This window comes from Heloderma suspectum, chromosome 5 (assembly GCF_057233095.1).
Source record: "Heloderma suspectum isolate Gila_16-S chromosome 5, 16-S_ref, whole genome shotgun sequence".
Classification (NCBI taxonomy): Eukaryota; Metazoa; Chordata; class Lepidosauria; order Squamata; family Helodermatidae; genus Heloderma; species Heloderma suspectum.
The window spans coordinates 198913656-198930129 of record NC_139462.1 but is presented as its reverse complement, the minus strand read 5'-3'; the positions used below and the strand labels follow the sequence as shown (position 1 = coordinate 198930129).

The 16474-nt window shown below is 41.5% G+C and overlaps 1 protein-coding gene across 1 annotated transcript in view; it reads right to left on the bottom strand.

Annotated features, from left to right (window-relative positions):
- LOC146345055 (macrophage mannose receptor 1-like) overlaps nucleotides 1–16474 on the bottom strand; it is a 75563-nt gene that overhangs the window by 25893 nt on the left and 33196 nt on the right. Inside the window, exons 16-25 of the mRNA XM_084859829.1 lie at nucleotides 15631–15666; nucleotides 15367–15536; nucleotides 11573–11643; nucleotides 10897–10997; nucleotides 9337–9479; nucleotides 7892–8006; nucleotides 6415–6560; nucleotides 3351–3453; nucleotides 2319–2551; nucleotides 963–1128 (exon numbers count right to left, since the gene is read on the bottom strand). Of these exons, the coding sequence (XP_084715955.1) occupies nucleotides 963–1128; nucleotides 2319–2551; nucleotides 3351–3453; nucleotides 6415–6560; nucleotides 7892–8006; nucleotides 9337–9479; nucleotides 10897–10997; nucleotides 11573–11643; nucleotides 15367–15536; nucleotides 15631–15666 (1284 nt within the window). The remainder of the gene's footprint in view (nucleotides 1–962; nucleotides 1129–2318; nucleotides 2552–3350; nucleotides 3454–6414; nucleotides 6561–7891; nucleotides 8007–9336; nucleotides 9480–10896; nucleotides 10998–11572; nucleotides 11644–15366; nucleotides 15537–15630; nucleotides 15667–16474) is intronic.

Below are 16474 nucleotides of genomic sequence, written 5' to 3'. Positions count from 1 at the left end.
GAAATTAAAAGACGCTTGCTCCTTGGGAGGAAAGCTATGGCAAACTTAGACAGCATAGTAAGAAGCAGAGACATCACCTTGCCGACAAAGGTCCATCTAATCAAAGCTATGGTTTTCCCAGTAGTAATGTATGGCTGTGAGAGCTGGACTACAAGGAAGGCTGAGCGCTGAAGAATTGATGCTTTTGAACTGTGGTGCTGGAGAAGACTCTTAGGAGTCCCCTGGACTGCAAGGAGGTCAAATCAGTCAATCCTAAAGGAAATCAACCCTGACTGCTCATTGGAAGGACAGATACTGAAGCTGAAGCTGAAAAATTTTGGCCACCTAATGCGAAGAGAAAAGTCCCTGGAAAAGACCCTGATGCTGGGAAAGATTGTAGGCAAAAGGAGAAGGGGACGGCAGAGGATGAGATGGCTAGATAGCATCACCGATGCAATGAATATGAACTTGAGCACGCTCCGGGAGAGAGCAGAGGACAGGAAGGCCTGGCGTGCTATGGTCCATGGGATCATGAAGAGTCGGACATGACTTAACGACTGAACAACAACTTCCGAGAAGTAAAGACTGCCAACCCTATACAATAACACTGCAAATCTATGCAAATTTACTCAAAGGTAATCCCCACTGAGTTCAATTGGATTTACTCCCAGGTACATACAGATAGGACTGCAGCCTTAAGAGTTGTCTGTCTTCCAGTCAGTGGGATCTAAACCGCTTATATGAGACTGGTGTGTAACTTTTGTTTACTGTAACCTCTATTATATTTTTGTTTGTCTGTTACAGCATGATGCCATTAAACCTATATTCCTTCATTCTTTATGAAAGAGGAAGAAGTGCCCAGACCACATCAATCAACTCTGTGTTTTTTACTACAATACCTGGCAAAATTCAAATTGAAACCCTCTTGGAATTAAAGTGCAATGTCTCACTATTAAAACAGATATATTCCTTCCTTTGCTTACCATGATACTGCTCACAGACAGAGAGGTACTTTTCATTGCAAGTTCCTGTTTTCCATTGACCATCAAGGTCCAAGTAGACACAAGCTATTTTCTGTTTTGGTTCTTCAGCGGCCCAATTACTATACACCAGTCTCCAGTTACTTATCCACATGTATAACTCATTAGTCTAAAAGCAAGATGCACACAGGAAATATTCACAATGGCTTAGAAAAAGTGGTTTAGTTTATTTCAAAAACATATGGGGGAAAATGTAGTGGTCCACCTGATCTACCATTGTTTTTGTTTCCTTTAATTCGTCTTATTTTATCTCTTCAAGCAATTGTTAAAGACAACCAAGGTAGGAGTGACAGAAGGTGGATACAAATGACCCCCTCCTCATGTTCAATGAGTGTCTGGAGGGTTCCTGTTAGACAGGTCCACCCACTGTTGGAACGGTGCACTGGCTCCCCCTCCCCTGAAAAACATCCGCTGGATATTCATGAGAAGGAGTTTTCCATGCATTAGATGTACATGAGGAGGCACCCTTTATACCAAGTAAAACTATTGGTGCACCTTGCTCAGTATTGTCTACACTGACTAGCACTGGATCTCGAGGGTTTCAGACAGGGGTCTTTTCCAGCTCTAACAGGAAATGTCAGGGATTAAACCTGGGACCTGTGGTCTACCACTGAGCTATGGCTTGCAGGTGAGGAAACTGAGTGGTTTTGTGGTACCTTGGCTGAAGCTGAGAGTGGCTTCAGACGTAAAAAGACGTAGTGGTGGGCAATGCAAGTGCCTTGTGTTTCCTGCTCTTGCACACCTGAAGCAGAATGTTTACATCTCCCTCTGCGGTGAGATGTCGACATTTTTCCTATATTGGGAACTTGCACATCTCACTATGGGGGGAGTTGTAGGGTGCTAATGATATAGAGCATCTACACATGTTCCACTGCTCACATGGAGGCACCGCTCTTTGCAGATGGTGCACTGAATAGCAAGTTGTTGAGGGGAAAGCCCAACAGTGTGCATGACAGCAGGGCCAGCAGCGCGATCGCACTCCTCCTTCTCCACACATGCTTCGTCCCTGTGGATAACTTCTGTACAGGGCCATGGATACTCGCATCCACTGCCTCTAGAAGCACTGTTAAGTTTCCGTCAGAGTTCCTAGTACAGCTAAGAAATGGATGTTAGATACACACCCATAAAATACCCACTGATTTTATCCAAAACTGTTTTGGAAGAGATTCTAATGCAGGGCGTTGTCAACAAAGGCAGTTAATAAAGTCCTGTGCTGGCAACTTCTAATGATACCCTTCTGAATACAGACCTCTGATGTCAATAAATAGCATTATGTTCTTGTACATCTTACTTTCTTACCATGTTGCTGTTTAGACCAATCCACACAGGCTCCCCATATTTTAACACCTGTAGCCATAGGAATGATTGGACGTGGGGAGTTAAAATGCTGGCAAGCTCTGCCTTTTCCGATTTACACTTTTTTCTTGCATCTTCCCATGTCATTTGGGGGCTAATGAGAGAATAGCTGCTGTTTCCATAAAGGATATAGCCAGAGGCTGGAACTGTTGTTTCAGAGTGAGACAATGTAGTATCTATAGCAAGGTAATAAAGGGGAAAGGCAGAGATCAGGTTAGACTGCATACAGTCTTTAATCAGTCTTTAATCATGTAAATTTATTTCACCTGACACTAAATTCCACTGTTCTCCATGTTGCGACATCTCGAAATACTAAAATTCTGAACTTAAAAAAAAAAAACTTTTTCAAAAACAGAATATATTTTCCTTACAGTACCCAAAGATGCTAATCAAATCCCTAACAACTGGTCAACAGGCCTATTTGAAAGTAATCAGTATTCTTTCCAGAGAAGTCCAGAGTAGTCTATTCCTCAGTTAACTTCCACTACATTTCTTTCATTACACAGGTCCTGTTCAGTCATTTAAAATGGGTTTAATGAACACGTGTGCACGCGTGTGTGCATGCATGCTATATATAAGGGCTCTGTTCATGCATTTAAATAAATGCACAGAGGTCAGAGGTGAAGCCTGCCACTATGAACAACTGAACAGGACTGGAGACCGTGGCACTAAAATATAACACATTCTATGCCAGCAGCTTCCTTCTGGTCTATTTTGGAATGATCTGTAAAAAACTAACAAAACCAAGTTACTCACCAGCGGGCACATAATTGGGGTTCTCTGGCATCATGGCTGACCTCTACGCATGTATAAAATTTTGTTGTCAAAACTGCTGCTGAGTATGAATTCACAAATGCATTTAAAGCTGGAACTCTCATTTTGTTTTTCACCAAAATAAGACAGCAGAGAAAACTGGCTTTTGGCTTCACAGGAATTACAAACTGTTTTCTCTTAGATCTCTTCTAAATCACTTACCAGTGTTTGTTTGGCAGATGTAGCTTTTATTAGCACTGCATAGCCCATCTCTCCAGTTTCCTGCCAGTCTTTCAGGCCTCTTCATCATAAAACCACAAGAACCCTAGGGAATAAACAAGAGTATCATGTGTTGTACAATCTTCCTATCCTGACTTCCAATCCTTCCTGGTTGTGCTTAAAATCCTCCTCCTATATTTTTCAAATTAGATGAAATATGATTCTGTACTTTTAAGAGCAGAGTCAGATGTTCTGTAGATGAATACTTCTCATGTCTCATCAAGTTCCTTTAGGCCTAGCCCAGAATCAGTCTCCAATATTGGACAAAATCTCCTCAGAGGAGGACACTGCCACTGGCCACGGTGTGTACTGGAATCAAGGGAAGTCAGTGGAGTCTGACAAGGACCCCAAACTACCACTTTTCAGGGAGTTTCTAGAGCCAGGGTCCCTGATGAACCCTGATGGGTCACATACCCTAGCCCCAGACTCTTCACAATCACCCCTGGGACCCCCAAAGCATAGAAGGTACCACATCCACCCCAGAGCCTAGAGCAAAAGCACAGTGCACACCTGGCAGCACAAGGCTTCCTGAGCTCTGAGCTCTACTCTGGAGGAGGAAGCAGTGATGGATTCATGCTGCTGGTCAGGGCCTTGCTGATGTTTCAGAAAGTGGTATGGTAGCAAGGCCACCTATAAAACAGCTCAGTTGCTGCCAGCTGTTGCTGGTTCAACACCTTTTCAGGCTAGCTCCTTCACCTGCTCTTGTTACCTGGCTAGACAGCTCCTTGCCCTGAACCTTATTCCTTGCCTAGCTGGACAACTCTCCTTTGCCAGGACACACTGAAGCCTCATAGCTCCAGTTTTGGCAGGAATGGGGAAATACCAATGAGTACACCAAAACCTATTTTAAATTTGCATACAAGCTCTATATCATGACTAATCATAAGAAGAGCCATGCTGGATCAGACCAAGGGTCCATCTAGTCCAGCATTCTGTTCACACAGTGGCCAACCAGCTGCCCACAAGAGGACTGTTACCCAAAATCTGGCCTGAAAAGGAGTAACAGCTGTGGCTCCCATTGTGGAGTTTTACAGGAAGGGCAGGGGTTAAGTGTGAGCAGTAACCATTAATCATCCCCTACAGGCAGGATTCATGAAAATTTATCAGCACTCATGTTTATGAATATTATTAATAATAATATATGGCTTCTAGACCCCTTCATGGATCACTGCCTTGTTGTGGCGAAGGGGCTTGCGTAACTCAGTGAAGCCATAAGCTATGCCGTGCAGGGCCACCCAAGACGGACAGGTCATGGCGGAGAGTTCTGACAAAATGTGGTCCACTGGAGAAGGAAATGGCAACCCACTCCAGTATTCTCGCCAAGAAAACCCCATGGAACGTATCACAAGGCTAATGGCGTGCTATGGTCCATGGGGTCATGAAGAGTCGGACACGACTGAACGACTGAACAAATGGCTTCTAGGTGCAACCCTTCTAAGCCCTAGCACATACTAAAAATTTGGTGGATATTGAGGCAATTCCTGTTGATGGATGACAGGCAGTAGTTACTGGTCATAGGATCAGGAGAGGTGTAGAGGAAAATTGGTGAGATGCCTGTCAGAGTACCTTAGCTTCCCAGATCAGAAAGGGAACTGATTGAACTGAGTGCCGGGGCTGTGGTGGATTTGGGAAAGGAAGGAGTTAACTCTGACTAGGAAATTGAGGATTAACAGATTATCCTCCAGCGCAGGGAGGATTTTTGGACCCAAGTGCGCATCTGGGAATTTGAGGAACTGCTGTGGGAGCCAATCAGTGGATTGCCACTTTGCCATCTACCTGTGATGTCTATGGATCGTAGGCTGTGCCTTATTCAGGAAAAACTTTTGATTTGTGTCCGTTAGACACAGCAGTGTGTGTTTAAAAAGGGATTGTCTAATTCGGCTAATTGCTGGTGGAGCAATACAGCTAATGCTTCTTTTAAACATATGTTTTGGCAATGTCTAGTAGTTGCTTCTTTTGGGGAGGAGGTTATTACACAGATAAATTTTGTACTGGAACAGCCTTTAATATTATTCACTGAGGCTGGATCTACACTTACTGCCTTTTTTTGCTTCCAATGAGGTTTCACTGCCCGCCTTTCACACTACGCAGTACCCACCTCAAATTGGAACCGGAATTTCCCACTTCCGTGCTCCCGCTTTCAATACCCTAATATCCTGGTATTTCTCCTTAATGTGCTCTGATTTTCCACCTTCGCTACCATATCCACTCGTAGTCCCCGCCCCCGCCTGTCCAGATACGGCGGTGTTTGTATTTCTCTCCTGTCCAATCACAGCTCTCGACAGCCCCATGTCTTCTTCCAGCTACTGATCGCATAGCTTCCTCAGCAGCCCCTGTTTCCTCAGCAACAAGCAAAGGGCTGGATGTGCATGCGCTTCTCTGATCTCGGAAGCTAAGCAGGGTCGGCCCCGGTCAGTAATTGGATGGGCGACTGCCTGGGAATCAGGCTTCCTGCACTGAGCAGAGGGTTGTTCTATCCCTTCAAATGAGATTAAGTTTTACCCCCTCCTATCCCCCGCTCTGGATATGCTTTTTTTAAAATTAAGGCGTTATCCTCGCAGAATCGGGGCTTCTCTGCGATGGTTTTTTTTTCTAATTCAAGCAAGATCTTTGAAGATTCGAAGTTGTAAAGCTATATAAAAAAGTTTTGCAGGTACCTGCGGACGCCACATTGGCAACCCCTTCATGGGCCATGGTACCTGTGGATGCTGTGTTGGGGACCACTGCGCCAGCCCAATATAAAATGCAAGTAGGAGAAAGTTGTCCCAGAGAAAGTTGAGGGCAAATTTGCAGCTCTGAAGACTTATAAATGGTGCATTTAATGCACACATAATTTTGACCACAATGATCTACAAGTCATTCCCCCCACCCCTATGGGTTCTTTGGTTCACAACCCCACTACCTGTTCTGGATACTTTTTCATATGTGTAGATTCACTGGAGCAATGGAACGTCTACATTTGTTGCAGCTGAGAAAAGAGAGAAAGGCCTTTGCAGGCAGGACTTACTCTATTTTTTGGAAAACCATTGGCCCAATTTGTATAGTAGACACCAACCCTTCCATCTGTCCATAAGAATCTACCCGGCCAATTAACATCATTCAGTCCAATCCAGGTATCAGCTGAAGCACTTTTTAAGTGCACTGTGAGGAAAGCTGAATAAAAATAAAGATACATTTTATCATGAAGTATTTGGACTTTCACCTATAAGTGAATAATATAGAATACCATGAACTGAACTGATTATATTTTTGTTCATCATTAATATTCCTTTAATGCAGCAAGAGAATTTTGAAAATTGCCTTGCTGGGTCAGACCACACTCCATTTGCCCATGGAAAGAGCATGAACATGCTATGACTAAGATCACCATCCCTTGTTTGTCCCCCAACTTAAGAAAAGTCTAGGCCTGATTTGGAAGGATCTCAGGAAAAGCACTGAAGCTGTAATTTTGCCTTTAAAAAAAAAAAGATTTGGAACCATCACCCCTTTTTCTTTCTAAGTAGCAGGCCACAGACAATTTCCTTCATTCTATCCAAAGAATTCAAATATACATATAGCAAGTGGGAGTGATTACCTTAGTGATCTGTGTTGCTTCGTAAAATGGACCTTTAACCAAACTTTATTTTGGAAGACAATAAAACTTGCCAAGTTAGGGTGCTTCCTTACAGACAGTCAGCTCCTACCACTACTAGTCAAAATAATTGTGCCCCTATTTGTCTTTTTCTCACTAATTGATTTTTTTGTGGAAAGAAAAAAGGGGGAAGAAGTGATGGGAAAACACAGGAGGATAACAAACAGAAGATGTCTGGACTACCCATATAATTCCATGAATGAGGCAGGGCGTTAATAAAAGCTTCATCTGAAAGAACCCTTACTTACTTTTGAGGGCTTTTAAAATGGCACTCACTTATTGTCACATCGCCCAGATATTATTACTAATTGTAGCCAACATATGCTTTTTATTTATTTTGTTATTTATTTATAATATTTATATACCACCCTTAATTATCAAATCACAGTGCAGTATATAAGGCATTAAAACAATAATTAAAAATACAAAAGATAAAAACAATGACAAAGAAAATCTACCAGCTAGGTATTAAAATAAGCAAATGCCTGAGTATACAGGTAAGTTTTCAACAAGTGGCTAAACACCATCAAGGACAGCACCTGTTGCACTGTAGGGGGAAAAGAACTCAAAATTTCCACTACTGGAAAATAACTGTGGGCTCTTAACCTAAATCGGTGATGTGGGAGGCCCTGCAGCCTGGAGCCACATGAAAGGAGCTCATGCTATGTACTGCTGCAGAAGTGTCCCCGTTTTCAGTTTCTCCCATGGGGTTTGGGTTTTCTCCTATTACCTGAGTAGCAAGAGAAGGAGCCACATTTGTAACAGTTCCCATGGTATGATGTTAACCTGAGTCAGGACTCCAGGGCTTTAAAAACTGTTAAGACCAATACATTTTTAAAAGACCTGATCATACCTTGAATAGTTTTGCTTGGTATATTAGCCAGGTTTCCTCCTTGGTTTCTGCAATCACTACGTGCATCATACCAGTTTTTTCTCTCTTTTTCACTGAAACCAAATATTTTGAAGCACTGGGGGAAAAACATTGCAAAATTCCATCACTCATGAACGGATTCATGAAATCCTCAATTATGAAATGGTAATGGGGTAGTGGATATGGATAATTACTTTTGTACATCTTCTGAAGTGGTCAGATATGCGTACCCTTAGATCTATGGGTGTCAAGGGTTCCTTGGAGGCCTCTCTCAGTCTAATCCAGTAGCCAAGTCCAGACACAGACAAAGGGATTCTTTTCAAAGCTTTATTCCTCTTTTACAACTTAACAACTCTACTGTTAGCAACTAGATATGAGCAGCAGAGTACCTATGCCCTACATTGGAACAGTTGGTCCACGTTTGAAAGGGAATTACTGGCAGACCCCTGAACTTAAGGACTAGGGAGAGTCCCTCCCCTTTTCCCTTGGATCCTCTGGGCGCAGCCGTTGTTTGCGCGCCAACCGGGCACTATGCCTCCTTTCCGCGCCCTCCATTTGGCGCCGCTCCCTGCGTCAGCGTCGCGTATCCAGCAAGTCTGCTTCCCGCGCTCTCTCACTCCCAGGACTGCTATCTAAGCTAGGAATGCTGGTGGGAGGAATCTCTGCCAGCTGTTGGCCCTGGGAAGGATGGGTGCGCTCCTCTCCCAGGAGCGACTGCTCTTCCTCAGAATCAGAACTACTCTGGGATTCTATGGGCTCAGTGTCCACCCTGACAATGGGAGAGGCCTATCTCGTTGTCCCACCACGGCACTATGAGAGGGGGATTGGTGAAAGCCAGAATGTGCAGCAAGATCTTTTGAAGTGTTGGCCCTAGCATGGTGGTGGCTGTGCTTCAAGCAGCAACATGTCTTGGGCAAAATGTTTTGAGCTGACATTGTGTATAGCCTATTTTTTTCCTAAGACTGTAATTTCATAAATATTAATATAAGTAAAAAGAAAAGCAGAATGCTAAAAACATATTTAGAAGCCCCTTTCATCGCATTATTTTGGCAGCAGATACAAGCTTAAACTATGCAAATACACTTTTTATTTACAGTTGTAAAGGTATTTGTTCAAAGTATGGTTCTTTGGGTTTTTACAGTATTGATCACTTACAAAATGGAAGCAACGGTACATGGGTAACACAACCATACTTTTCAAATATTATAGCATATATAGTAAATGTGAAGAGGGAAGGAATGTGGCATCAGGTTCCACTCCTTGATCTACATGTGTCTATGATAAGCTCTAAAAAGAGTCCTGAGTGTTGAACTGTGGAGATGGAAAGCAACTGCCGCATGTTCAGGAAGCCTGTAGCATTAACTGTATGTTATACCATCTCAAAAGACTGGTATACTGAGATTTTTGTAATGACTTGTATTAGTTACCTTGTTATCAAACAAAAGCCAGCCTTCAGCACAACCTCCATGAGGTGCAGCTGATGTGGGAACAACAGTAGAACGGACAGAACTATTATGTCTTTCACAGATGAAACTCCTCAGAGCACCACAGTTTATATCATTCCAGAAGCCTGAAGAGAGAAGTCATGTTGTCAACTGGTAAGAATAAATCACTCCGAAAATAAAAAGTACCAACAGACCTTCAACTATATTTATTTATTTATTCATTCATTCTTTCATTCCATTCCATTTCATTTCTATACCACCCAATAGCCAAAGCTCTCTGGGCGGTTCACAAAAATAAAAACCAAAAAGCATACAGTAAAACAATTTAAAATATATAGAACTTTAAAACCACAATGTAACAATACAACCACAATAAAACTTAGCAGCAGTGAAGGAATTTAAAATACAGATTTAAAACAGCAAAGCTAAAAGTCTAGAAAACTAAAAATGCTAAAATGCCTGGGAAAATAAAAAGGTCATTCCACAACCGGGGTGCCACAGCAGAGAAAGCCCTCCTCCTAGTAGCCACCCGCCTCACTTCCTTTGGCAGGGGCTCACAGAGAAGGGCCGCTGATGATGATCTTAAGGTACAGGCAGGCACATATGGGAGGAGGCGATCCTTCAGATAACCTGGCCGCAAGCCGTTAAGGGCTTTAAATGTTAATACCAGCACTTTGAATCGGGCCTGGAAATGGACTGGCAGCCAGTGCAGCTGAAAAAGTACTGGCGTAATATGAGCTTGCTGGCCAGTCCCTGTTAATAATCTTGCTGCCCTGTTTTGGACCAGCTGAAGTTTCTGGACCGTTTTCAAAGGCAGCCCCACGTATAACGCATTGCAGTAATCCAGACGAGAAGTTATCAGAGCATGGATAACTGTAGCTAGGCTATCTCTGTCCAGATAAGGGCGTAGTGGGTATACCAGCCTAAGCTGATAAAAAGTGCTCCGTGCCACTGAGTTCACCTGTGTCTCAAGTGACAGTTCTGGTCCGGAACTGTCCTCTGTAACTATATGTTACAGAGGAAAGTTTAATCATAAAAGAAAGCCACCTTAAGTTCCATATTGGAAGGAAAGTGGCCTATAAAAGTAATAAATAAGCTAGGTTTGTGCTGTAAACTGCTTAAAATCTCAAAGTTAATCACATATCCTATACACAAACATAAATCTGTGTAGTATTTCCCAAGATTTCTCTCATTTTACAATCTTGCTCACATAATACAGATTTGGTATTGTTTAAAGGACTCTAATACGTTGTCACACTCAAGAGAGGGTTAGCAAAGAGTTGTAAAATAATGATTTTCCCACCCTTTCGTTCAATCTTTGGTTGATTCCAAATTTAGTCACACCGATAGTAAACCCATTAATTTCATGACAAACCAAAGTTCCATTGATTTCAGTGGGACTCCTCTAACTATGGAACCAAATGAGTGTGTGGCAGTTATTCTATATTAACTAATCCTTTGCCCCACTCCCAAATATACAGATATGGAAGAGCTTTAAAAATGGTATATAACAATGGTAGAAAAATGGTATAGTCTACCTACCTGTATTGAGGTACATGACCACACAGTACTCATCATCATTTTTAAAGTTTGGTTCATCAGGGGCCCAGGCTACATAGGTCACTGGAGATCCATTGATCCATCTAAAGAAAAGTATGTGACAGTATTGGACAGAAGAACAATGTAATTGGTCCCTCATCTATAATGCATAAATTTCCATGACTGCTGGGGGTTAAAATGGAAATCTGGGGTGTGGGGAGGGGAGTGAATGGAATATCCTGGAAAAGGGCATGGCTGGCTGCCTCTCTGAACAGCAGCACTCCACCCTGCAACTCTTTGTTGCCGGTCCCATTTGCTCCTGCTGACTGCTGAGATGGTTCCATGATGTTTCTCTACTCTCAAGAAAGGCTCAGCCCATGTGGGAATTTTGCTGCATACTGGAGTCTGTCATTGCCTGCAGTGACTTCTGCATGTGCAAAAGCTTATTACAAATTGATTGGGCAAGAAAGTTTTGCTACCCAGTTGCTAGGTAGAGTCAAATATTGGTGGAAATCTGGTTAGTGTAGAACATTCACAGTGGCTTTTTATCAGGATAGCAATGTTTGTTCTGCTTTATATTGGCTTGAATTTATTACAAAACTGTATTTCACACATGACAATTTGTTTAAGTACAAGTCTGTTTTATAAATTTTGTAGTATATATTTGTTGTTCACTTACCCGAACTTTCTATCAAGTCCCAAAATTAAACCAATATAAGGGTCATTCATATTCGATCCATAAAAGACACTCTAAAACATACAAAGGAAGAATAAATGCAACAAGTTATTATATAGCTTTAATATAAAGTAATCAAATATTCTCCAAATGAACCTAATCCAGTACTTCTTCACTGTAGGCTGTTGCACTTGCTTGTCTTCTAAGTGAAGGGAGGAGGAAAAAAAATAACCCATGCAGGAGAGAAAGAGAAAGAATAAGAACTTGAAAAGGAATGAGCTAAGGATGAAATGGAAAGAGGGGTTCATAATTAATGGAGAAAAGTAGAAAAGGATGTTGGGGAAGTGGAGGCAGAAGATGAAACCCTGAGTGATAGGCCCACCGTGCTTTCATTGGAGGCCCCAAAGAATCCTGTCGAGAAGTTACTGCTCTTCAAGCCCATAGCTGGGAGCAGGGCTGCCCCCCTAAATTTTGTCTGCCCTTGCTACATTTTTACAAACAAATAATTATATTTATTACATAAAGTTTAGAAAACCAACAAGGAAGCCTTTGTTTTTCTTCTTAGAGGTAGAGATGCTATTATTTGGGGGCAGAGACACAGCGGAATCTGCCCAGATATTCCCAATGGGACGTGCAATTGAGGCTATACCTGAGCTGAAGGAATATTTTGACTTATATGAACAATTGCACATATTTCTTAAGAAGGGCATGTTGCTCAGATTTATGAAGACAGTTCTTTAAAATGCCTGTTGGTTCAATGATGGACTGAACACTTGGATTCAGTCACAGTTATATATTCTGATGAAGAAGTCATTCTTTCTACACTCAAATTAATCGGCGCATCTTCCCCTTGTGAAAAATGTTGACATCTAAAAACTGCAGCTCTCGGATTGATCAATCAGATCAGTAACCTTTCTTTTCTCTTTCTTACTGAAATCATTCTAAAAGTACTGGGATATCTTAAACCTGTAACATCACTGCGGTAGCGGAAGAATCCGGATATTGAGGCAGCATTGAAACATATTGACTGTACTGGGAGGCAGTTGCAAGAAATGCATAATGATAGTGTTTTCAACAACATTTTTGAAGCAGCCAAGAAACGTGACCCTCAAAACATCTCTGTAAACTCCCTTGGACTTCAAGAAATTTGATTTTAATAAACTCTGAGCGCTCATAAGTAGGATTCCCTGACAGGAAAACCCATAAAAAGAAGAGTTCAAGAGGTGTGGAGGGAATGCTTATCCAATCTGCAGATGACATGAGATTGGGTGGGATAGCTAATACCCTAGAAGACAAAAACCAAATTCAAAATGATCTTGAGAAGATATAAAGTAACAGAATGAAATTTAACAGATACAAGTGCAAAGTTCTTCGTTTAGGAAAAATAAATAAAATGCAAAGGTGGGGGATACCTGTCTTGGCAACAGTACGTGTAAAAAGGATCTTAGAGTTGTAGTCGATCACAAGCTGAATATGAGCCAGCAGTGTGATGTGGCTGCAAAAAAGGCAAATGCAATTTTTGGCTGCATCAATAGAAGTATAGTTCCAAAATCATGGGAAGTGATAGTTCCATTCTACTCTGTGCTGGTCAGACCTCACCTCAAATACTGTGTGCAGTTCTGGACACCAGACTTTAAGAAGGATTCAGATAAATTGGAATGAGTCTAGAGAAGGGCAACAAAGATGATCAGGGGACTAGAAACTACATCCTACAAGGAAAGATGGAAGGAACTGACTATGTTTAGCCTTGAGAAGAGAAGAAAAGATAGCACTTCTCAAGTATCTTACAAAGAAGAGGGCCGCAATCTGTTCTTTGTCATGCAAAACTGTAGGACACGAAGTAATAGGCTTAAGTTACAGGAAGGCAGATTTCGGCTGAACATCAGGAAAAACTTCTCAATGGTCAGAGCAGTCAGACAATGGAACTAACTACCTAGGAAGATGGTGGGCTCGCCATTGCTGGAGGTATTCAAGCAAAGCCTTGAGAGCCATCTTTTGGGGATGCTTTAAACTGGATTCCTGGACTGAGCAGGGGGTTGGATTCAATGGCCTTAATGGCCCCTTCCAATTCTGTGATTCTGTAATAAGAATATTCCTGTTGTAGCTTATTCTTGATTTTCTACTCATGAATTATTCTTGATCTTTTACCTCTGTTGTTACTTGGTGGCAAGAACCATAACAATTGTTGAAGTTGCTTAGTGAACATTTTTAAATGTGCATAAATTGTAGTACGGCTGCAAAAATAAGGGTTAAATATAAACAGTTTACAGTTTTGTCTTTAAAAGGTCTGCAGACCAGATAAACCACCTTCTACTTTTTTGGCACCCCCCCCCCCCGAACATTTAGGATGGATACAGGTCTGCTGCTCTTCCCAGACATTGTTCTTTTGTGTATTATCAGCACAGACTTATATGTTAGAAAACTATTGTGGGATAGGATGTTTTAACTTCAGTGCCATTACAACTAAAAACCTAGCTGCAAAAAAAGACATATTGAACACCTATTTTCATATTTTAAGAGGACTCAATGTGCTGGAAAGATAGCCGTGGAAAACTTCCAGTCCCAACAGGGCATGGACGAGTAACCTCTCATGAAGATCTAACAAGAGGATGATAATCAGAAACAGTCTGGTACACATTTATAGCTCATTTCCTGGAAGGACAATTTCCTGGAAGGTTAATTTCTGGAAGTACAATTGTACTATGGCATGGAGGGAATTTCCATGATGACATGGTTGTTAGGGCTTCACATTTGATACATTCCCATGTGGTTGAACATATTGTATAGTAAGTACCAGCACTACCAGCACCTGGAAACTGTAGTGCTAGGATGGTAGACCCACAATCTGGTGGGTCTACTCAGGAATCAGATTCAAATATTTCCACAACTGTATGGAAATGGATCCCTGATGATATAGGAACAGTTTCCAGCACATTGAACATGCATACTGCACACCCTGATATTGTGCGCTCGTCCTTCCCTACTCATGGTTGTTTACTGGTTCTTTAGATGACGTTGCGACTGTCCTGTTTCACTTCTGTTTTTAAATGGCACTTCCAGTGAGTTTTTTAGAGCAGGGAAAATACGGTAATATTTAAAGAAAGCAAAAGAAAACGTTTTTTCCACATGTTCATTTGCACTATTCGGCTATACCACAGTACCACCTAGAGGTTATGTAACAGAAAGGCAGGAAGGGAAATGCTCTTCCTGTAGTGCTTGGATCGTAATTCTGTCGATACAGTGGATTAACAGGCTCATGTAGAAAAACTCTGAATCTGTGATGACTCTTTGGGGGCGGGGGCATATATTTTTGATTTGGCAGTCCTCCCTTTCCTGTTAATATCTGACACTAAAGTGGAAGTACATGTCCACAAAGTCTGTCTTTCTGCCAGCAGACAAAGACCTTTGTATTCAAGCAGACCTTTGTGAACAGGGACTGTTGAGCTGGATTGTATTGCTGTGTTTTTAATTGTGTTTTAACGCATTTGTTTTATTATTGTTTAAATCAAGTTCTATTTGTTTTGTTTTGTAAGCTGCCTTGAGTGACATTTTTCTTGGTAGAAGGGCAGGGTACAAATCAAATCAAATCAAATCAATCAATCAATATATACATTAAAAAAATAAGTATATGACCACAAAGGCTCAGGCTGCAATGTTCTGGCTGCCTTATGTGGTATCACCATCTAAATGAAAATATTTAATAGGCAAAAATAGCTAGCCCTCAAATAATTTATCTGGTCCTTTTTTAAACCCAGTTATATTTGATTAGGGAAACTTATGTTCCATATATTTCTTACATATTTCCACAAAAATTTTCTTTCACTTTCACTCTCGATGACAGCAAGATCTCCTTCATGCTTCCTGCAGAATCTTCGGGCTTCTTCCGCATGCAGAGTTATATTACTGAAATAGTACTCATTGCTCTCATATGCAATCCAGCCATCTTCAATTAGTTTGAAGGAATGTTCTGCAAAAGAAGAAGAAACAACACATCTGCGGTGTTACTAGTACACTTTACATAAATTATAGCACTTTTTTTGACATGAAATCACCCAACATACCTAAAGTATTGCTTGGTTCTGGTTTCAAGGGTACACCTGAAAAAACAAATAAATATTAGTTATATAATATCCAAGTGTAGCCTATATGCATTGCATTATTCCATACTGCAAGCAGTAATTCATAAAAGTGAAAGTAAAACATTAATTATAGCTTATCCCATTTCTGATATGCAAGTAATAACAGAACAAGAAACAACAATCAGTGTTTGCCTGTATTCACAACACTAAATATACTAGATTCCTTGTCCTCATCTAAATGGAATACTGTATATGTGAGTATGTGTCATAATATGAAATCTAAGAATTTAAACTTCCTAGTGTTCATAATGAAAGCTAGTAGTGCAATTCTATATATCAGGGGTGGGGAACCTTTTTCGGCCTAATGGCCAGATAAATTCTATTTAGGAGAAGGGGGGGGCACATTCCTGTGGTGGCCAGGGCTAATGGCAAAGGGGGTGGGACTGAAAATCCCCCCCCCCGCATTGCATTGTTACCATTTAATAGTAGGAAGCATATCTACTCAGAAGTAAGGGTGAGCGGCATGGGAGAAGTAAAGATAAGTTGGACAAGCCTCTGCTCAGAAGGTGGTAGGACTGAATTACTCAGCAGCACTTCAGATAACATCTCTACTCAGCAAGTAACGTTTCTACTCATGGGTGCCTACAGGAAGGGGCAAGGGGGTTGCACCCCCCTGGATGAACCATAATCTCCAGATTCCCAGTTTTCATTAAAAAAAACCCCACAGATTCCTGAGAATACATGAAACAGAAGTGCAGAGAAGCATGACAGTCTTTGCATTAACAAAACTGAAGTTTAACTTGCTAGTTCATGAGGTGAAAAAGTC